This window comes from Nasonia vitripennis, chromosome 2 (assembly GCF_009193385.2).
Source record: "Nasonia vitripennis strain AsymCx chromosome 2, Nvit_psr_1.1, whole genome shotgun sequence".
Classification (NCBI taxonomy): Eukaryota; Metazoa; Arthropoda; class Insecta; order Hymenoptera; family Pteromalidae; genus Nasonia; species Nasonia vitripennis.
Window position 1 is genome coordinate 35251862 of NC_045758.1, and position 21109 is coordinate 35272970.

The 21109-nt window shown below is 42.5% G+C and overlaps 5 protein-coding genes across 9 annotated transcripts in view; 3 read left to right on the forward strand and 2 right to left on the reverse strand.

The window, feature by feature from the left end:
- LOC100677826 overlaps nucleotides 1-9609 on the forward strand; it is a 47698-nt gene extending 38089 nt beyond the window's left edge. For all 3 annotated transcript variants that reach the window (XM_008217918.4, XM_016982328.3, XM_016982327.3), the window contains 2 exons: nucleotides 6755-6964; nucleotides 7330-9609. In XM_008217918.4, coding sequence (XP_008216140.1) covers nucleotides 6755-6964; nucleotides 7330-7980 — 861 coding nt within the window. In that variant the 3' untranslated portion in view covers nucleotides 7981-9609. The remainder of the gene's footprint in view (nucleotides 1-6754; nucleotides 6965-7329) is intronic.
- A 111-nt stretch (nucleotides 9610-9720) lies between these two features.
- LOC100116063 (zinc transporter 7) lies at nucleotides 9721-13256 on the reverse strand. Of its 3 annotated transcripts, none has more exons than XM_031924789.2 (2): nucleotides 13093-13256; nucleotides 9721-12662 (listed from the first exon to the last, which is right to left on the reverse strand). In XM_031924789.2, the coding sequence occupies exon 2, from the start codon at nucleotides 12629-12631 to the stop codon at nucleotides 11534-11536; it is 1098 nt and encodes a 365-aa protein (XP_031780649.1). In that variant the 5' UTR covers nucleotides 12632-12662; nucleotides 13093-13256; the 3' UTR covers nucleotides 9721-11533. The 3 variants fall into 3 exon arrangements, with proteins under 3 accessions (XP_031780649.1, XP_031780648.1, XP_031780650.1); XM_031924788.2 differs by having other exon boundaries at nucleotides 13074-13256; XM_031924790.1 differs by lacking the exon at nucleotides 13093-13256 and adding an exon at nucleotides 12765-13023.
- A 318-nt stretch (nucleotides 13257-13574) lies between these two features.
- LOC100116025 (40S ribosomal protein S25) lies at nucleotides 13575-15084 on the forward strand. Its single transcript, XM_001599213.6, has 3 exons — nucleotides 13575-13826; nucleotides 14341-14433; nucleotides 14769-15084. Exons 1-3 carry the CDS (start codon nucleotides 13824-13826, stop codon nucleotides 15030-15032), a joined length of 360 nt encoding a protein of 119 aa, XP_001599263.1. The 5' UTR covers nucleotides 13575-13823; the 3' UTR covers nucleotides 15033-15084.
- Nucleotides 15085-15102: 18 nt separating this feature from the next.
- LOC100115217 (testis-specific serine/threonine-protein kinase 3) lies at nucleotides 15103-17497 on the forward strand. The gene is made up of 4 exons (XM_008217900.4): nucleotides 15103-15709; nucleotides 15838-16011; nucleotides 16103-16765; nucleotides 16842-17497. The coding sequence occupies exons 1-4, from the start codon at nucleotides 15626-15628 to the stop codon at nucleotides 16986-16988; spliced, it is 1068 nt and encodes a 355-aa protein (XP_008216122.1). The 5' UTR covers nucleotides 15103-15625; the 3' UTR covers nucleotides 16989-17497.
- LOC100115990 (unc-112-related protein) overlaps nucleotides 17085-21109 on the reverse strand; it is a 29133-nt gene continuing 25108 nt past the window's right edge. Inside the window, exons 2-8 of the mRNA XM_001600509.6 lie at nucleotides 20259-20492; nucleotides 19918-20165; nucleotides 19426-19845; nucleotides 18922-19359; nucleotides 18634-18849; nucleotides 18330-18566; nucleotides 17085-18251 (exon numbers count right to left, since the gene is read on the reverse strand). Of these exons, the coding sequence (XP_001600559.3) occupies nucleotides 18051-18251; nucleotides 18330-18566; nucleotides 18634-18849; nucleotides 18922-19359; nucleotides 19426-19845; nucleotides 19918-20165; nucleotides 20259-20492 (1994 nt within the window). The 3' untranslated portion in view covers nucleotides 17085-18050. The remainder of the gene's footprint in view (nucleotides 18252-18329; nucleotides 18567-18633; nucleotides 18850-18921; nucleotides 19360-19425; nucleotides 19846-19917; nucleotides 20166-20258; nucleotides 20493-21109) is intronic.

Here is a 21109-nt window from a genome sequence, read left to right on the forward strand (position 1 = left end):
CTTTACGCGGTATGGTATTCTTGGTCTCGTGAATTTCAGTAGGTGAGAAAAGTTTAAATACTCGCGTTGATGCTGGGTGGCTGCCACTAGACTACGTCGAAGATTTTTCCTTCCGTCGCAAGGAAGACAGAGACGACGCGGCATCGAGGCCTGATGTGTACATGTGTATACGCACTATATACAGTGGGAATACACATAGCATGCGGGAAGCACCGATGCTCGGCTTACAATCGACAATTATAATTACTAGGAATGTATCTCTCTCTCTCTCTCTCTCTCTCTCTCTAAATCCCTCAAAACTATTTTTTAATAAATATGCTAATAATACTCAATGTCGTCATCATTGGTTTGAATAGCGAATTTGAAGAATAGTTCAGTATAAGAGTCAGTGGGTTTGTCTATCATTACAATACCATTTATTTGCATTATAAAAAAGCTATACACCTGGAACTTTACACAGATTCTTACTATGCTACCTAGAAAACATGTAACCTACATGATTATGATTTAACTTTTTTCATTCATATTTTCACATCGAGGCCCATAAGAATTTTTCAATTTAGCGTATCAAATTTTGCTTGTAGACAGTTACACAGAAACTACCATCTTTAGCACATTGTATTTCTGGTTTACAGTGTATTTTTACATAAAGAAAGTGATAAGTATTTTACCTTTTTTGTCAAGGCATTAATTAGAATTTTGACTTTTAACACTTGTGAGAGATTTTGAGACCGATACCTGTTTCTCCATTTTTTCTCATTTGAAAACTAACAGGTCTAGAAAACTCATACTTTGCATATAGATTTCTTTTGTGATTGTGGAAAGATATTTAAAGTTGAATCAACGTTAACTGAAATACTTTTGTGTTCGACTACAACACCCATGATAATTATTTAGTCGCATAGCATGAGTTTGCATTCACATCTATATGCAAAATATGAGCTCTCTAGACCTGTTAGTTTTTGAATGAGAATGCAAAAATGGAAAAACAGGTATCGGTCTCAAAATCTCTCACAACTATTAAAAGTCAAAATTCTAATTAATGCCTTGACAAAAAAGCCAAAACATTTATCACTTTCTCCGTGTAAAAATATGCTAGAAACGAGAAATACAATGTGCTAGAGATAGTAGTTTCTGCGTAACTGGCTATAAGTAAAATTTGACCTGCTCAATTAAAAAATTTGCATGAGCCTGGATGTGAAGATATGAACGAAAACAGTTCAAAAATCAGAATCATCTAGGTTACATATTTCTAGGTAACATAGGAAGTGGCAGTGTCATATTTTTGTTGTCTAGTAGCCTTTCTACAATTCAAAGAGCATTGTATAATGATAGACTTAAACCTACTGACTCGGATACTGAACTTTTCTTTAAATTCACCTCTCAAACCTCACCGAGGGCGACTTTGGGCACAGAGACACGGTATATCTTCAAACTCTTTATTCTTTTAATTGAACTTCTCACTGACATTTAAAAAAAAAACTAAATAATATTCACACACTTTATTACTACTTCAAATAGGGTTAGGGTGCCACTTTTCAATACACATGTTGTAATACTACACATTCTTGGTAATGATAAATTTTTACTAAAATTTCTTGCTAGTTATATTACATATATTTTATCTGTTATCAAGGTTTGCACATTTCATCTTAAACACCTCAAACATTTCTACCAGGGTTATGAGTTATGACTGTTTTGAGGGTTATGGATTTAAAGCGCGGTTCTGATCTCGTTGCCTAGGCAACCAACCAGCAACCAATCAGAATCACGTATTAAATGCCATCATTGCTGTCTCGCGTCGAACTCGAACGGAGCGCGCTGCTGGTACTATCCGCTAGCGAGGAGATGTAGACACACGTGACACACATCCTCGGTTGTAGGGTTTGATCATCGATGTTTACTTTGTCTAAACGCGCGGTGCGCCGGAGTCATGATGATGGGCAAAATAGACTGCCAACACGAAAAATATCGAGGAGTCGGGAATGGGAATTTTCTACGCATTACGGCTCACATCGCACAGAAGAAAGTTTATGTGAAAGGCAAAACAACTAGTCCGAAATTCCGTGCGTCCATCAGCTGCGAGGGGGGGGGGGGGGCGAGGCGAAATACCGACTTTTTGTCGGCTGCTGCCGGGCCAAGGGCGAAAGAGCATCTCTCACGGGGCGAGATAAAAATAATTCCTTAGTCGGATAGGCGAACTCCGGCGGAGCTGTCATCGGTGCTTGTTCGGCCTCCGGCTGAAGCTCTCTTTCACCTCTGCCGTGCGCGCAGAGCAAGAATGTAATCGCAGCACACGAGGCGGGACGAGCTACGGAAGGTTCGGCCTCTTCGGTTTCTTAAAATTCCTTGCTGCAGCGACTCGGCAGATAGCTTTACGATTGGATTGCGATAGTTTTCCAGTAAACGCGCGAGTATCAGGCCAATTCGGAAATGCCCTTCCCGCACTTCCCGGCATCGTGCAGGAATTCTAGAAACTTGGACTCGATTTCGGTAAGAGCGGCGCGCACCTGCGCTACACGTGCGTGCAGGTGTACGTAGTGGACTAGCAGAGTCCCCAGCGAGACAGAAAATAGCTTTCACGACGGAAAGTAGGAAATGACATTAAACAAAGTGACTCGGGGAGTTTGGACAAATTCGATTTCACGAGCTGCATTCTCGCAATTTCAATCGCGTGGAAGCGAGAACATGTGTGCGCGCCCAATCGTCGGAATTTTCCTTGCAGCCGAAGCGCTCGAGATTTACGATCAGTGCATCGACTCCTCTCCCTCTCCCTTCTCCCTTCTATCCCCCCCCACCCCCACCCCCTCGATGCATCCGAGCGGCTCCTGATGCATACGACTATACGAGCCAGCAGTCGGCAGTCAGCAGTCAGCAGCCGCAGCAGCGAGCAGTCAAGCTTCTTCCATGCTTATACGACTCCGCACGGAAGTGCAGCGTTTGGGAATGGCGACGCCGACGCTACGACAGACGCCGCTCGAGGCTCACCTTCACCGGCGTCGGTGCAGGCAACGGCACTCCATCGAAATGGTTAAATTGTTGGATGTAAGATTATTAACCAACCGTTTGAGACGCTGCAAGAGCATCGATCGTGACTCGGACTTCAGGAACTCCTCGTTGGCTCTACCCTGCAATTAGCAACAAGCGCAACAAGCATTTTCTCCGGATGCCACGATGCGCGTCGGGTACTGGAATCTAACAGCGCTGCCACTTAACGAACCGAATATAGTTGAATATGTGATTCGGAGGAACGCTGTAAGTAGTTGCACTGACCGAAGAAGAGACCGATCGTCCTTGGTTGTCGTTAAAGTTTTAGTTTGACTAAATTTAACATTTATTTTAAGAATGAGTAGAAAACAAAGTTATTTGAGAAAATGAAGAGAAAAAACAACAAAAAAAAGTGATCTTTTATAGCATTATTGTATTTCGTTCACCTCAAATTCAATTTCGCACGATGCTATCGGTGGCGCAACCTCTAAAACCGATGCTGAACTCCTCTGAAGGAGCTTGTCGCGAGCAAATAAAATAACCATCGCCAGCTCGTCGATGGTATACGTCGAGTTATGGCGATTTGTCAAAGTAAGTAAAATAACAGCAGTTTTTCGTGATAAAAGTAAGAGTAACTCGAAAATTGAATCAGAAAGAATTGATGTGTGTGAAAAAGTTGTGTGATGTGCGCGTGGTCTTCAGATGAGTTTATACAGGAGGTAGAAGTTCAGATCAGCTTCTCCTAGGAATTCGTTCCTCCTCATGCGTCGAGCGTTGCTGTAGTGAAAATTCTGCTCCTCGGTGTTATTGTTCGACAATTCTCGCTCCCCGGCAAAGTCTTCTTCGCGAATGACGATTTCCTGCAGCCTGCTCTCGATCGAGGCATCCGCGCCTTCGTCGGCAACTTGGTCTTCACGGCCACTTGGCAAGCACATCATATCCGTGGGAAAAGAGGCCGTTAACTCGCGAACGCGCACTACTGGTATTTCGACTGCGATCCTGTTAACGAGCCTCAGCAACGTTTGCCCGATGACGTCCGCTCCGCGCGCGCGGCCTTGGATGGGCCCGTCGGCTCTTGTCGGCAATTCAAAGCGTAAACTGAACTCCTTACTGGTCCTAAGGAGTTGCGGTAAACCTCTGGCAATGCACTCGTCCAACTGCCTGCCCTCGGCGCTTGCAGCCCGCTCGGCGAAAAACTTGAAGATCCGAGCCGGGTCCAGCTGGATCGTCAGAGAATTGCACTCGCGGCCTTCTTCGGCTCTCGGCGGCCTGACGATTAGCTTCCAACACTTGCGTTCGTCGATTCTCCTCATCACTACTTGTACTTGTAACTCCAAGATCTGCTTCTGCGCGAGTTGGCGGTTTGCCTCAGAAGACATGCTGTCAAATTTCGGGAGCGGCCTGATATTTTCGAAACGCTAAAGAGGACGAGAGCAGGCTCGAGCCGATACTTATAGTCCGCGAGCAGCGAGCGCGCGTATCGGTTCGAGATGGATATCAGACTGATCGTCGGTGGGGTGCAGGGAATAGAATGGTCGGATCGAAGTGAATTATCCTGTAAGCGACGAACGAGCCAGGCGACTCGCGGCCCTTGCTTTGTCAACAAACAACATGAATATGTAACCACGAGTGTGTGCTCGTTTCTCACTCTTCGAATAAATCAAAGTCAAACTAACTATACTAGTTTTCGATTGTTATTTGCGAAATCCCCCAACTCCTCCAATTCCTCGCGCAATTTTCAATAAAAAACTCGAATGATTCCTGTGATTCCTCGAAATTTATTTTTATATATATATATATCTACAAGAAACAAAGTATGAAGTATTAAACATTGCAGCAAACATATATGTCAACTGTTAACATAGGCATGTTCGATTTGAGCCAATAATACGTATGATTTACGGCAATGATATCTTTCTCTCAGCGATAGCAACAAAATTATTTAAGGGGACGGATACACCTTAACTTGTCAAAAAATGAAAAATCCAATTTTTAGTTTATATTTTTCCTAAATTGTTTAACAAATAAATTAAACAATTAAATATATTCAGGTATAATGTAAAAAACCGCTGCCAAATCATTGGCACGTAGCTTCCTCCAACTAAATTTATAGTTCCAATAGATAAAATATTATTTAAATATACAATGTTAATACTTTTTTAAATAATTTCAATCTCGATTATTTTGCTGAAGGAGCAATTAAAAAATAATACAAAATATTGTGGATCTGAATAAGTTGGAATTGAGTACAGTTTTATTTATATTTCAATTGTATTATTAATATTTTACAATATGTCAACGTTTGTGATTAATATGTTGCGTCAAATATCTCTTAGACGTAAATTTTCGATCACAAATGGTACAAACTGAACCACAAGTAGCAACGTGCTGTTTCATTCATCCACTCCTTATATATTTTTTACACTTTTCGCAACTCATCCTTTTAGAAGAGTGCACACTGCGTTTAAGCAAGCCATCTGCGCAAAGATTGGCAGTACTCGTGTACTATATGTCATACTGATGTGTGTATATATATATATATATATATATATATATATCATTTTTTCAAAAATCAGTTTTTACATTTTAGCTCTTTACTTGAGAATCGCTCGACGAAATCGTTTAAAATTTTAGCAGCAAATAGCTTTTTTATGGTTAATCACCAAATAAAATTTTGAAGCATTTGACTGCATTGTTTTAGAGATATGAGGAATCAAAAAATTTTCAAAAAAAAAAATCACCTTTTTCATTTTATCTGCTGAACAAAGCGGTCGACCCCGAGGACCCAACGGGGAAAAGTAGGTAATTTTATTCTCATTCAAATGCATATTAGCTGAATTGTTTGTAACGATGGGATGATTGAAAAAAAACGCAAAATAGTGTATTTCAAAAATAAAAAATTCAGAATCCAAAAATATACATGCATGTCAAATTTTATTGATATTGACCGAGTAGTTCCAGAAATATTACGGTGTATACACACACAGACACACATCCATACGGACATTTACTAAAAGCACGTGATTTGAACTTCTAACACACCAAAAAGTATTTTCTAGAAGTTTTGACGAATCTCAAAATTTTACTATTACAAAGCTTCCTCTAGAAGGAAGCGAAAGATAAAACAATGTTTACATGTGCCATATTATCAGATATGACATTTCTTCGAAGGCCAAAATTCAGAATTTCCATTTTTCAGCTACCGCAGACTTACTTAAGATTTGGGCTTTTTATACTAATAGATATGCTTCAAACACATATAGTTTCCAGATGAATGTAGGGTTTTACAAAAAAATATTATTTAAAAAAGCTTTCTGAAAATAATCAACAAAAATTTTATGTTAAATCCAGACAACTTTTTAAACTTTGTTAGGAAAAATATAAACAAAAAATGGGATTATTCATTTTTTGACAATTTGAGGTGAATCCGTCCCCTTGATGCATTACCTAATGAACTAAAAATATTATATTTGAAGAAAAAAAATTGTTAATTGGTTTAGAAACAATTAAATATTTTATAAAATTGTTATTCTTTTTGTGCATCAACAGATAACCTGTAAAGTTAATATGCCAAATCATGATATTGTTTATATTTTAGTTTGTAAGATTAGTTATAATAAGGCCGGGCCCATACGTACAGGTAACTTGGATTACCTCTTTAGGATGCAGGTTTTATCGATTATATAATATGTATAATTTGATGCAAACCTGCTTGTCGTGTAGTCCGGTGAATAAATAAATAAATAAAAGAAACGCGCCTTTTCAGGAATCGGAGACGCTGTCGGTGTTCTCGGAGCTGCTGCGCTGCACCAGCGTCCGAGAGCTGAGCTTGTGCAACGCCAGGCTGCACCTGGCGGTCCACGAGGGCCCGCTGTCCCGGTTGGGCCGTCGGGACGACGCCGGCGCCGAGCTGCTCCGCGCCGCGGCGCCACCCGCCTGCCCCGACGTGCTCTTCCTCCGACTCGCCGGATTCCAAGTGAGTACGATTAGCCGCACTTCGGACCGGGTCTGTAACGTAAGCGGCGCGATTCGGTTATTGGTGAGGCAAGAGACGACAACTTGGCCGCGATTCGGAACAGATGAGCCTCCGCGCTCGCTTAACTTGTGCCACGAAGCAGATACCCCCGTCATCAGTCGCCGCTCCAACTGCTTGCGGATTGAAAATGCGCGAGCGCGCGCGCGCGATAAACTCGCTTACTTACGCGCTTTATAAGATACGCGAATGCGGGCCGCCGGAAGGGAGTCGCTCGTCGATTCCGTGGGATCCGGATAAGCGTTGAACGTGCTCTTGCTGACCGTTGTCTCGCTTTCTCTCTCTCTCTCTCTCTCTCCCTCACGCAGGTGACGGTGAACGACCGAGTGGCTCTGCGGGGGCCGCTGCTCCTGCCCTTCCTGGCGGGCTTCACGGGCCTGAGCGAGCTGGACCTGTCCCTGGACAAGTCGACGGTCGGCGGCGGCAGCGGCAGCGGCAGCTCCCTCCTCTCCATCGACGACCGCACCCTGATCCAGTTCTTCGGCTGCCTCGGCTCGAGCTTCCGAGGCCTGCAGTCGCTGCGCATCAACTTCTGGCGGGTCAGCCTCGACGAGAGCGAGAAGACGCTGCGCCAGGTCGGCAAGCAGCTGCGCAACTGCCTCTCGCTGAGCTTCCTCAAGGCGTCCGGCCTCGTAGTCACGGACAGCTCGAAGAAGACTCGGCAGGAGCACGGCCTCATCCAGGCCTTCCTCGGCAACCTCCACTCCCTGGCCTGGCTCTGCCTCGACGGCGTCGAGCTCACGGAGAGCCAGGCGACGGCCGTCGGCAAGTGCCTGCGCGAGAGGTTCGCCGGGCCGAGTCTCGAGATCAGCGCCAAGGACGTGCAGGTCAGGGCCTTGAAGGCTCTCGTCGCCAGCGTCGAGGAGGCCGGCAAGGCCGAGGTCCTCTACGCCGGCGGGGCTGCCTGCCGCCTCAAGATCACCAAGCTGCACAAGAGCACCAAGGCCAGGAAGAAGTGAGCTGGCCCTCGAATTCCCGCTTTCTCCAACTCTTTGCAACTTATTTTCCGATCCTATTATTCTGTAAAAATTGAAGAAAAAAAACAACCTTGCGATTACTTACGGCGAAGCCGCCTCGTTATGTACAGAGCTTCAAAGAGTCGTCGGTTCGATGCGTCAAAAGTCTGCCTCTACGATGGCAGGCCGAGCTGGCGGATCCGCGCGCCAAAATTCCTTTCTACCTTCCCTGCCTCTAGATTCTGTTCAACGCTTCTTTATAATCGGACGTGCGTATCCTTATTCTGCATTATACGTATATACGACGAAAGAGAGGCTGTATCCATGGTGAAACCTATACACTGTTGTTATACGAATTCGAAGATATATATATATATATATATAGATATGGCACACACACACAGATTAATATTAGTATATTATTAACGAAGGGAAAACAAAAGAATAAAAAAAATTATTCATTTATTTCGAGAACGCGAACATTCATCTACGACGGCGAATAATCGAATAGGGGTCAATGTACTAGCGATGCATCCCGTTGTTGGGCTATTGAGAAATTTTATTAACGAGAGTTTGGCTCGTGCGAGCGCAAAAGCGAGATAAGTATTCGGAAACAGAGAATGAATCACAGCGCTGAGTGAAATGATATTTTAACGAAAAACAGCGTACGTAGTCTCGCAATACTCATTAGCGTATCGAATGATGAGCGATTTCTTGTTACGAACAGACCAAGATATTTGCTGTTTCCGTCTAAAGGCTGGGACTAATGTTTTAGTGAATTACAACTATTTGAATATACGATGAATCCCATACTACAATCGTGCTTCAAGTATCCGAACCGAGCATATACCATTATAAATTAGCTGATGTATACAATTTTTGTATTTATTTTACACCATGTAACGCTTTATTAGTTAGTTCTCCTTTCAATATATGACGTAAGCAAACATGCCAGCTATTAATTGAAATTCAACCTTTGCAATTTATAACGGTTTTCAAAAGACACGCGTCGCATATGATACAATTGAGTCTTTGTCTCTACGAATAAGTTCGTCATGGTCGAATGGGGAATCTTCCATTTTTATTGCGAAACATAAGGTCAACGAGTATACATAATATACATATATTGTTAAAGAACACGAGACCGTTCTTTCACGCACAGCGATTTTTTCATTTTTTTATACAGCATGATAACGCGTATACCTACGATATTATTTTACACGATAGTGTTAATTGTGTACATAAACGTGAGAGTATTTGTAAAACGATCGGTCGCGAGAAAACGAGAGAGATGACACTCGATTTTCTATACCTTGTAATAACCGTGCAATTTGTCGACTAAGTTTTCAGCGTTTTCAGATTTTTAACCGTCGCGTGTTTTCGATGAAAAATCAACAGACATCGCAACGTCTTAGGCGATGATGGCGCTTTTAACACTGAAAAATGTCGAGGAGACCAAAGCAGGCGAGGCGGAGTTTCAAGTGAGAAATATCAAATTATTCAAACCAAGAGAATATAGGTAAAAACCCTCCTGTAAAATTATATGCATCAGCTCAACCGATTTTATTATGGAGTATTTATGTATTTATATGTGTACACATATCCTTTGAATAAATGTACTACGTGTTTGAACATCCTGCTGCACTTTGTCACTGTCAACCCTGCTCTTTTCATTATTATTATTATTATTCTGAATCCACCTTGCTACTTAGATAATGTGGAAGGTTAAAAAAACAAACAATATTTTCATATTTGTAACAGTCTCTTTTTTATTCTTTAGCTTTTGTTAATAAAAAACTTTCATTATTATGATATAGTCGAGGCGTCAGAGTGAACGAGATATAACAAAAGAAAAGTCAATGTTTCTTTATATCGTTTTCGTTTTACATATTAATGTTAATATCACTATCAAGAATACACTCTCACCTCTCGTTTCACGCTTTTTCACTTAATGTATATAAATTAGATTAAGCCGTATAATTTTTTTTTTCTTCTGATGCAATATAATATTGCGGTAAAAACAAAAAAGACACATCAATCGCATACATAATCATTTAATTTATCATCTAGATAAGCAGCAAAATACTTTCATTAATTTTCAGTAATTTGGCCTACAGATATCACTAATTGTTATGTCCCTTAACATGAGCAAGATATTTATTGAAGAAAGTTTGAAAGTTTAAAAAAAAGCTTGATTGATTAAACGATACCTGTTAACCAATCTCTTTTTCACATAAATTTAAAATATAAAAATGATAGTCTAGATAATATATAATATATAGGAGCTCATGCTCAGGAATTGGAAGTCTGATCTCTGTACATACATTTTTATCATTTGGAATGTTACAATTGCATATAGTACTTCACATAAATAACACTATGATATTATCAAGACAATTTAAAGCTTTGCAAAGACTCTTATTAATGTACGAATCAGAAATTTGTAGAAGAAGTAAGTAAGTAAGAGTGTAAGTAGTAAGTAAGAGTAAGAGAAGAATTTTGTACACAGTATGCTTTACAAATTATGTTTAAGTATCAAAACCATACAAGTTCATGGATTTTTCAATTACAAGTTTTAGCGCGTATTGTGTTACATTGTGAAATGCTTTATTTGGTCAACTTTTTTTCAGCATCACTAAACCTTGAAAGCCCAAAAACGCGAAAATGTCGTTAATTGTTATTGATGGATCAGCAATTAGATATGGTACAAAAAATATGAATGACAAATTTGCGTGGACAGTTCAGATTGTTGCAATCTGAAATACACTACTGCTTGATAACAACTGCTTTTATAAAAAAGTAAAAATCTTAGACAAAATAACTACAAGTTTAATATTGCGTAATATTAAAATGCTATAGTTTTATCAAATACACCTGACGACTGTCTCAATGTTTAGTAGCTTCATAAATATACACAGTTTGCATCTGTTTTTGTTCTTACAAAAACCTTGAAAGTGATGTCTAGTAGTTTTTAAAAATGCTTGTTGAAAGATATTCTCATACTACAATATAAAGTTCTTAGTAAGGAGGATCTGCGTAAAAAGGTGAAAGCACCAACATTTTTCTGTTTGGGTGCCTTTACTTTTTTAACAATTCATCAACGAGCGATAAAATCTTTTTAAATAAAAAACAGTGTGACTGAATGGCTTCCTTTTAAAACCATACCAACCCATTATTTTCAAAATACGCAAGCAGTATCATTTTCTACTGGTATTAACATTTGAGAAATATAACATAATACAACAAACTTAGACATCAACATGGTGCAGATATATCTAGCATATAAGAGTCTCTTTAGCAAAGTGTGAATTTACATAAATGCGTATGGTTGGTTTCAAAAGTAAGCCCCTTTCATTACAATCATATTCATCAATGATGCACTACATTTTATGTGCTCAATTCACTCACTCACACATATTTTAACGAAACTTGACATTCTTTACTAGAAGAAAGAAGTGTTACTTTTTTCCTAAAGGATTCACAGTTTAGTAGAACAGCCTTGGCTGTTGGAGAAGACATTTACTCATTGTACAACATACACATTGATTTACTATAATCACGATGACGAATAATCTAGTTGGACAGTCAACTGCCTAACGCCAGCTGCTTGGAATATCATCTGTGTATGCGCAACAACATATTTCGGGTCAACAGTTCTTGCAACTTCTAATTTCAAACAACCTACGTAAATGTCAGAGCACAAAGTCCAAAAGTGTGGATCTTGAACACTGTAGACACCAGCCAGCTGTGTAACTTTGTTGTAGCACTGAGGCAAAATATGATCCAATGACTTGGGCTGCCTCTGCATAAGTATATTTATAGATTCATTTAAAAGAGGCAGAACACTGATGAATATCAAAACAGCGATAAACATAGAGCAGATTGGATCTGCTATCATCCATCCAAACATTTGCATCAATACAGCCGATATGATTACTCCAACTGAACCGAGGGTATCGGCCAAGATGTGTAAGAAAACTCCCTTCATGATTTGCGAGTTGCCGGAACTTCCGTGGGAGTGATCAATATCAATGTTATGGTGATTGTGAGCATGATCATGATGATTATGAGAATGGCCATGATTGTGAGAATGCGAATGTCCATGACTATGACTATGGCCATGGTTATGGCTATGCCCATGACCATGTCCATGGCTACAGCTGTCTCCGCCATGACCATGGTTAAATGCGAAAATTCCTATGATATTCACCAAAAGGCCAAGTACAGATACCAAGAACAGTCTCTCATGCTTGACTTCCGGAGGTTCAATGGCTCTTTCCACAGCTTCTGACATTATGAAAAATGCCACAAAGACCAAAAACAGTCCGTTCACCATACCACCAAGTACTTCAGCTCTCACGTATCCATAGGAAAATCGCTCATTGGCTCGCCATTTTGTTATTACTGAAGCAGATAGACCAACTATTAGGCCAGTGCAGTCAAAGAACATGTGAAAACTGTCCGATATCAGTCCTAAACTGTTGGTCCAAACGCCATATGTAAGCTCTACGAATGCAAAGCTGAAGTTCAATATGAGGAAAAGGAACAGATTCCTGACATTCTTGTCCGCCCAAATGAGTCGCTTCCATCCTAGAATCTTTTCTTTTACTCTGATGATGATACTCGGCGAGTCCTTGTGTATAAGAGGAATCATTTTTCGTGGTCACCTTGGGCCTGATTGTTACCTGCATAAAAAGAAGGATCGAGATTAGAGCAGCGCTAACGAAAATACCTTACTGCAAAAATTATGTATAGTACAGAACAAATAGTAAATCGCAGCGTCGCACCTCGACAAATTAACGCAATTTTATGGAAAACAGCGCATCCCTCAAATCGCCTTTACATATGCAACGCTACATAAACAAACGTTCAACCCAACAAATCCCGAAGAAAATAGCTGCTCAACCGCGCGCAGAAAGCGTAACAGCTGCAGCACTCGCGCGTCCATTCACCTGCGCGATTTCTACTTAATTTTCCTTGTACACTAGCCGAGTACACAAATACAGTCTTATAGGAGGATAATAAAAAGTGGAGTGACACGTCTGCGCTTAGGTTAGGTGACGTTGGCTCGCTCGCCAGCGAACGAAAGCACTTACCCCAGATAATAATATATACCGTTGTTTATCCGTAGAACGACGTTGGAGCGAAGAATCGACGCCGATGCGTTGATTTTGCGGAATGAACGCCGTCTCTAAGGGTTATAATATTATGAGGACGATCATCGTGCCCGGCTGCTGGGAACTAGTTAGCGACTGCAGGGGCAGGCCTGAGGCCATACTGATGAGTGATGGGCGAGCCGTCGGCTGCCAGCGTTGCCATTTACCTGCGCGCATACCTATATGCCTATATGTATATCTCGACACCTTATATACTTATATATGAGCTCCCTTTCTTATCTCGAATGATAACAAATTTTGCACATATTAATTTGCACTTAATAAATATAGTTTGCGTTCAGTTGTAATTGTGCAATTATTTCCTATTTATGTATACAATCTACATGCTGTGCTACTGGCTAATTATCTGCATTTTAGAACGGCGTTTATTTTAGGTGTTTGAAAAGCTGTTAAGTGTCTAAGATGCTATACTTATGATGCTATTGCTTACTAAAATGACTTGCATACACGTACATGTACCAAACTTATTTTTTCGAATGAACTAGCCTTAGTCAGTTTATTTATTGTTAGACAAAATAAATTTCATTATGGCAAATATTATTGACGGTTTGAAAAAGCGTCAAGTCAGGCGCCTTTGATGATGATGACCAGCGTAGTTCTTCCGGAAGCTACCAAACGGAATATGGCGTGTTAGACACTTCCTAGTCTCTTTCCAAGTCCACGTCCATCATGGTGAGTAGGAGCTCAAAGTGTTACTGAAAACTTTTGCTTTTTCCAGTATTTATATCGGTTTATTTAGCCCAAAAGCGCGTTATTATTGTTCTTCAATGGTTACATTGTCGAAATGAAAAATTGCGTGGTCGAAATATCCGAGAGAAAAATCATGATAATAGACGAAGAAAGATGCGCTGTCTGGTGCGAAGCACATGTCCCACTGACAACAATACTGTGTCGATATTGCTGTTATTGTCCGTGAAACGTGTTTTATCTGTGAAACTTCGTTTTTCATTTTGAAATATTCTCCACTCTTTCGGTGATGGCAAAACGTTCGCGGAATCAACCTGCGGAGCGGTGTTGCGGCTTTACGACATAACCTGTAAAGTGATGACCAATTTAAGTGCCAGAATAAATCTATGATGGCAAAATACTGATTTAATGAGTCTGATTTAATTACAAAAAAGCAAAATTATTTTGACTATTTGAGTTGCCAATACATTTTTCTCATTTTTTTCATTTTTTTCCACAGCCTCCGAAAAAGGACACGAAGGGGTCTTCTAAGCAACCCCAGAAGACTCAGAAGAAGAAGGAGGGAGGATCAGGTGGAAAAGCTAAGAAGAAGGTTCGTACAGAATGTTGTGATAAGTTCATTATACTTTTATCACTGCTCGATTCTTATGCATGAAAATGTTTCAATACCTGGATCGCATTGCATAAACAGTGCTCTAGTGCATGCAAGTCTTATTTGACTAGTTTACTTGAAATACAGATTTTTTTCCACATCCCAAACAATCGAAGCATGGTATGCTTTGATTGCGTGATGATCCAATTTTAGCCCTGAAATCTATGAAGGCTAAAAACTGATTTAATGAGACTGATAATATTTTAAAGGCATTCATGTTGTCTAGTCTTATAGTTATGTTGTACTAATCAAGCATGTAATGTGTATTATTGCAGAAGTGGTCCAAGGGAAAAGTTCGTGACAAGTTGAACAACCAGGTGTTGTTCGACAAGAGCACATATGAAAAACTTCTGAAAGAAGTCCCGGCGTATAAGTTAATCACACCTTCAATCGTCAGTGAGCGGTTGAAAATCCGTGGATCTTTGGCCAGGAGGGCACTTATTGAGCTGCAACAGAAGGGTCTTATCAAACAAGTTGTTCAGCACCATGCGCAACTCATCTACACAAGGACCACCAAGGGTGACGATCCAGCTGCGTGAATCGCTCCCTACCTGTAAATTGATTTAATAAAAAAAATTCTATAAAAATCAATTTTACTCAAATTTTTATTTCAAGTAACTTGCATCATTCTTCTCTTTTTTGCATTGATTTAAAATGGTCGAGGAGGTAGAAATAGTGAAAAACACTTTTTTTATTCATTCTTTGTACGAAATATGAAACAGAGTCGCTTATTCATTAAATATAATTTAATTATGTTTGGTGGAATCATGAAAAGTTCATGGAACTTAATTTTGATGATTTCTTGCACTATATATCCATTTGTGTATTTACTTACTTCATTTGTTTATGAAATGCCAGTTTTTAAGCAAAATGTAATTAATGGCTGCTTTCTGTTCAATTTTTCTAACCATTGGGTAAGGGTAAAATTTTCAGCCTAAACTAAATTTTTGTGCAGTTTGGTCAAATGTAATAGCAAGAATAGTAATCCGGTGTTCTTATGAGGTTTCACAAATGGTTGTTTACAAGTTTTCAAGCACTTTGGTCATAAGATTTTAAATTATTAGCGGAAAGATTAGTTTGAAAAATTGTTCAAAGTGCAACTTGTTTGGATTGATGAGAATTATCTGTTGTTATGGCCACGTTACCTGCTCATGAAAATTCTGAAGCAAATCCAAAAGAGCAACATGGATACGTTATTGGCAAAAAAATTGGACAGGTTATTATAATTCTAAAAACAAGTATCTAAATATCTGTATATTGGCAGTTTTATACATTTTTAATCAGAAAAACAGTGTAATACAGAATCCTATTATTATTATGATATTATTTGTAAAAAAAAAATAGGGCACGCATGCAACTGTTCACTTAGCAGATTTTATTGATGGCAATACCGGGAAGAAAGTAAAATTGGCATGCAAAATTTTCAACAGAAAGAAAGCCCTAGGAAATTTTCTCAATACTTTTTTTGTTCGCGAACTTGAAATTCTTACAAAAATAGAAAATCCTCACATTATTCAGGTAAATGTATTTTCATTTTGAAAAAAGTTTGATTGCTAATCATTAAATCTCAACTAAAACTCTCTGGTACTAAAAATACTATTTATCGCAGGTGCACAGTATTCTTAAAAGAGGACCAAGAGTCTTTATTTTCATGCGCTATGCTGAAAATGGTGACCTACTAGAATTCATTCGCCAAACAGGGCCTGTACCGGAGAACCAAGCCAAACTATGGTTCAGACAAATAACATCTGGTCTGCAGTATCTTCACAAAATGAACATAGCTCACCGAGATTTGAAGTGTGAAAACATTCTCTTATCAAGAAAATTCCATGTAAAACTTGCAGATTTTGGCTTTGCTAGATATTGTGTGAACCAAGATGGTCGAAGAGTACTGAGTCATACCTACTGTGGTTCAGCTGCTTACGCCGCGCCAGAAATAGTTGCCAATATTCCCTACAATCCTAAGCTAGCCGATGTCTGGTCTCTTGGCGTCATCCTCTTCATAATGCTGAATGCTGCTATGCCCTTTGAAGAACTCGAGCATTTGCATAAACTTCTCAAAGATCAGATGAATAAAAATTGGTCATTTCGAGCTAAAGTTCAGGATGCTGTATCCATTCAAGCTAAAGCTATTGTCAGTCAGTTACTAGAACCAGACATAACATTGAGACTGACTGTGGATAGGATATTGTCACATAAGTGGCTTTGCGCAAAAAGAAGCAATGCCAACTCTGGAAAACATTCACAGTCCAATCAATCTAGTCAAAATCAAGTAATCAAAAAAGATGAGCTTTTAAACTAATGCCTTTATTTTTAGCTAAATAAAATGATAATTGTATCGCTAATAGGATAATGGAGCTGGGGCTGCAAGCTCAACGACATGTTCGGGATTGGAGACGAAAAATCGGCCGCCATCTATGAAAATTGGACGAAAACCATTTAAACAAAGCAGTAGCGCTCAACCTCAGAAAAACAATCCAAAAACATTGCAATAATGAATATACTTTCAACCCATCAAAGTAAATCTGCAAAATTTCCATGTACTCCAGATGATGTGATTTTTGGAATAATAAGACTCACTCACATATCAATAGTATTTATGAGATTATTTATTGTACAACTATACTATAAATTAATGTACAAAACTATAATTTTTGGTTACATGTATAGATACATGAATAAAGATAATGTACTGTGATATCACGTACACACGCGCACACACACATATATATATATATATATATATATGTGTGTGTATATATTATATAATTTATAATGCATAACGATACAAGTGTATACTTTCACTAACATATATAGTTTACATTAGAATTATAACAAATAATTTACACGATCCTCGCATTTGATTCGCTCTATAATTAGCAGTCGGAGTCGCTCAACATAGCACCGTCCAAGAAATTTGTCAACAAAATATATTTTGAACCGAGTGAAATCAACTATCATCTTCAGGCGAATGGCTGCTAACGTACTGAATCATATCTCTCATCTATAAGTATATAGAATAATAATAATGATAATAATAATAATAATAATAATAATAATACGACAAAACGAGCGCGTCAGATTATTAAAATTACGGGGAGTACACGCATGGAAAGCGACAAAATGAGATAGATCATTCTGTTACAGGAATAAGGGCACGTCTCAGGATGTTAGTAGTTGTAGGGAAAGAATAGGAAAACTAAAATATTAAAAAAAAAATGTAATAAAAAGTCTAAAAACCAAATGGTTGTGTAATAGAAAGTTTTGTGCACGGTTGAACTTGTTTGTTTTTTCTTTTCTTTGCTTGATTAGGCACTTTGTGTGTGTTGGAAAGAATCTAAGAAACCGTATAAATATAGTCCTTTCTAATTTCTCTTTCTTCGCATTATACATCATCAGTTGTAAAAAAATAAAATCATTCATTACGAATGTCGATATACGGTAAAAGGTGTATACAATTCGTTAGGCGTATTATAAAGCGTGATGAAACACGATCTATGTATTTACAATAAAAGTCTATAGGCTTGTGTTGGGTAAGGTGAGGTCGGCATGGCGGATTAATCCCAGCCCCCAGTGAGCTTGTGGAACATTTCTTCGTTCAAGGTCTGGTTGGCTTCCTTCGAGCGCATCGACAGGAAGATGTAGCCCCCGATGAATTCGTGCAATACCTTGCAGTCGGCCGACTGGCACTCGAAGATTATGTTCTCCTCCTCGAATTGCACCATCATGTGCTTCACCTCCCAGTTGACGTTCCATGCCTGTGCAGGAGTGTACGATTGAATCGTGATCTGCAGCGCGTACGGCACTGCGCAACTAGTATACGCTATTATACGCACCTTCATCGTGTTGTATCTCCAAGTCTTGATGTGGTCCCCGCTGTGGAGATCCATTCGCATGAGTCTGTTGCTCGCGATGCCGAGCAGCTCGTCCTTGCTCTTTCCGGTGAACCTGACGACGAACAGGGAAATTCCGTACTCCGGCAGCGACTGCCAGGCCTTGATGTAGTTGAGCTTGGCCTCGATCAGCGGCAGGTCCTTGACGTTGGCGTGAGCCTCCAGGATCCTCTGGATCAGCTGCGTTATCGGAGTCGTGTGAGAAGAGGAGGATATTACGTATATAATGAGGCACGCGGCAGCTCACCTTGCCCTTGAATTTCTTGGCGAACCTCGGCGCGACGTAGTCCTCCGGCACGATGTCGCCGAGCGAGTTGGGATTGATGGCCGGGGCCGGGGCGGGCCTCTGGAGCTGGAGGAACGCGATGATGCCGTTTACCTCGCTCTCGTAGGAGGCGTCCGCGAGGGTGCGGCCCTTGGCCGCGAGTCTGCAGGCCGCCATCCACTTGGCGTACTGCTGCTCCTGCGGGGGTCGAGCGAACGAGTTAGTAAATATTTCGAGGGATCGGGTGAGTAGTGCAGGAGAGTAACGCACGTTGTCGCATCGAATCCACATCTCGGTCATGCCCTCGGCGCTGGGCACCTCGAGCCTGATGCCGTATCTGGCCTGGCTGAGGTGGAGGTCGGGCGTGACCTCGCAGCCCCTCAGGTTGACGAGGTGCGCGGGCCCCTCGGAGCCGGCCGCGTCCTCGCGGCTCTTGTAGAGCCTGAGCTGGAGGTCGCGGCAGGTGAACCAGTAGCGCTTGAAGGCCTTGAGGGTGAAGCGCTTGGGCTTGAAGAAGCGCAGGTAGTCGCAGAGCTCCGGGACCTGGGTGATGTCGCTGGGTCCGCTGCCGAGGTTGCTGCCCTCGAGGCTGACCTGCAGGTCCGTGAGGGCCGCGTCGATGTCGTCCTCGGCCGGCGAGCCGTTGGCGGCGCCGTTGCTCTCGCCCAGGCTCTTCTGGGGCAGGCCTGCCTGCAGGTTCACCTGCACCTGGAGCACCGAATCGTCGCGTTGGAGTCGTGGCGGGGGCGGGAGCTAGAGGCGGGGCCAACTCACCTGGAGCGCGGCGAACACGAGCATCTCCTCCTCGGTGCAGTCGATCTCCTCGGCGAGCAGCTGCCACTTGGCCTGCTCGTAGATCATGTTGATCCTGGCGGCGTCGGTCTTGGGGTTGAGGTCGTAGAACGAGTAGAACTTGAAGCGGAGCCTGAGCGTGTCGAACTCGCGAATCTGCTGCTCCATGATGGAGAGCGAGGAGTCGAGCCAGGCGACGTTCATGCGCGCCTTCTCCAGGAGGCTCCTGGGCCGGAGCAGCTTGGAGCGGAGGTCGGGGGGCGGCGCCGCCGGGCTCTGGACGAGGAGCTCGCTCAGGCCGCCGTTCAGGGCCTCGAGGCTCATGCTGCTGTTGTTGGCGTTGAAGGAGCCCGTGCTGCCGAAGCCGAGGGCGTTGTTGTTGCGCTTCCAGGTGCCGGTGTGCTGGGGAGGAGAGAAGGGCCCGTACGGCTGGACTCGTACAATGCTCGTAGACAGGCAGGTCAACTAACTCACCTGAGCGACGGGCGAGCCGATGGGCGTGACGGGGCCGCACATGAACGCCTGGCCCGACTGCTCGAGGCTGCCGGTCGAGCCGCGCGGGCTCTGGCTCGCCGCGATGAACGTGTTCGTGTCGGCCGGCGCGTGGAAGCCGTTCCTCTGGCCCTCGAGCTTCTTCCTGCTCGGCATGTCCTTGTGGTTGTGCTTGAGGTGGCTCGGCTCCAGGGGCTTGCAGAACGACAGCTCCTCCGGGTGTCTGATGCCTGCGAGTCGAATAGTCGCGTGCGTATAGCGGAGCTAACTATGGCCAGCTAAGTGGAGGAAATTTATATATCTATATTTCAATATCTACTCACCGAGCTCCTTGCACAGGTTGATGACCGCGTTGAAGGTCTTGACGGAGAAGTCGACCCGGCAGTCGAGGTAGCGCATGTCGGGCAGCTGGACCCTCAGGGTCTTGTGCATCGGCGTGAAGTGGAGGATGGCGTCGGCCGCGACGCCGTACTGGTCGAGGGTCGACCTCGTCCTGGTCAGCCAGTGGTTCTTCGCCGGCCACCAGAGCGCGTGGTCCGACCAGTCCATCGCTATGTCTGCAAGTCAACGGGCAGCGCGTGAGTCGGCTTGTCGGGACAGAGGCGCGAGAGAGGTCGTCCACCTCGCGCGCTGCGTCTTCCCTCCCTCCCTCCCTCCCTCCTTCCCGCCGCGTCTTTTGTTCCAGGGAAGCCCGCGCGAGTGGCTGCGCTCGAGAGCTCGAGCCCCTTGGCCCTCGGCTCGCGCCGCTCAAGGGTTTCGTGGCGCACGGCGTCAGGCGAAATTCAATCGGGTACCCGCAGCGCGAGAGGAGAAGACGATGCGCGGGGCCCTTTGCTCGTGCCGCGAAATCTGCCGCCGGACCTTTCGGGAATCAGCCAACAATACGCTTCTTCGCCCCCGCGCGCGCGCGCCCAATCGTGTATACGGACACGACCGGATATGGGACGAGCTGGACCATCGGCTTTCTCGCGGAATTATATAAATATTTCGGTAGCTCGCGCGAGAGTAACTCGAGACAGCCGAAAGGTTGTCCCCCAAGTATATCCCTGCCGCGCGGGCGAGTCAACGGCGAAGTTGGGGCGGAAAACGTGCACTCGACTGAATTATTCCAGCACGACAGAGCTCGAAGGCAGGGTGCGCATTTTAAAACGTTGGAACATCGCAAGGAGGAAAG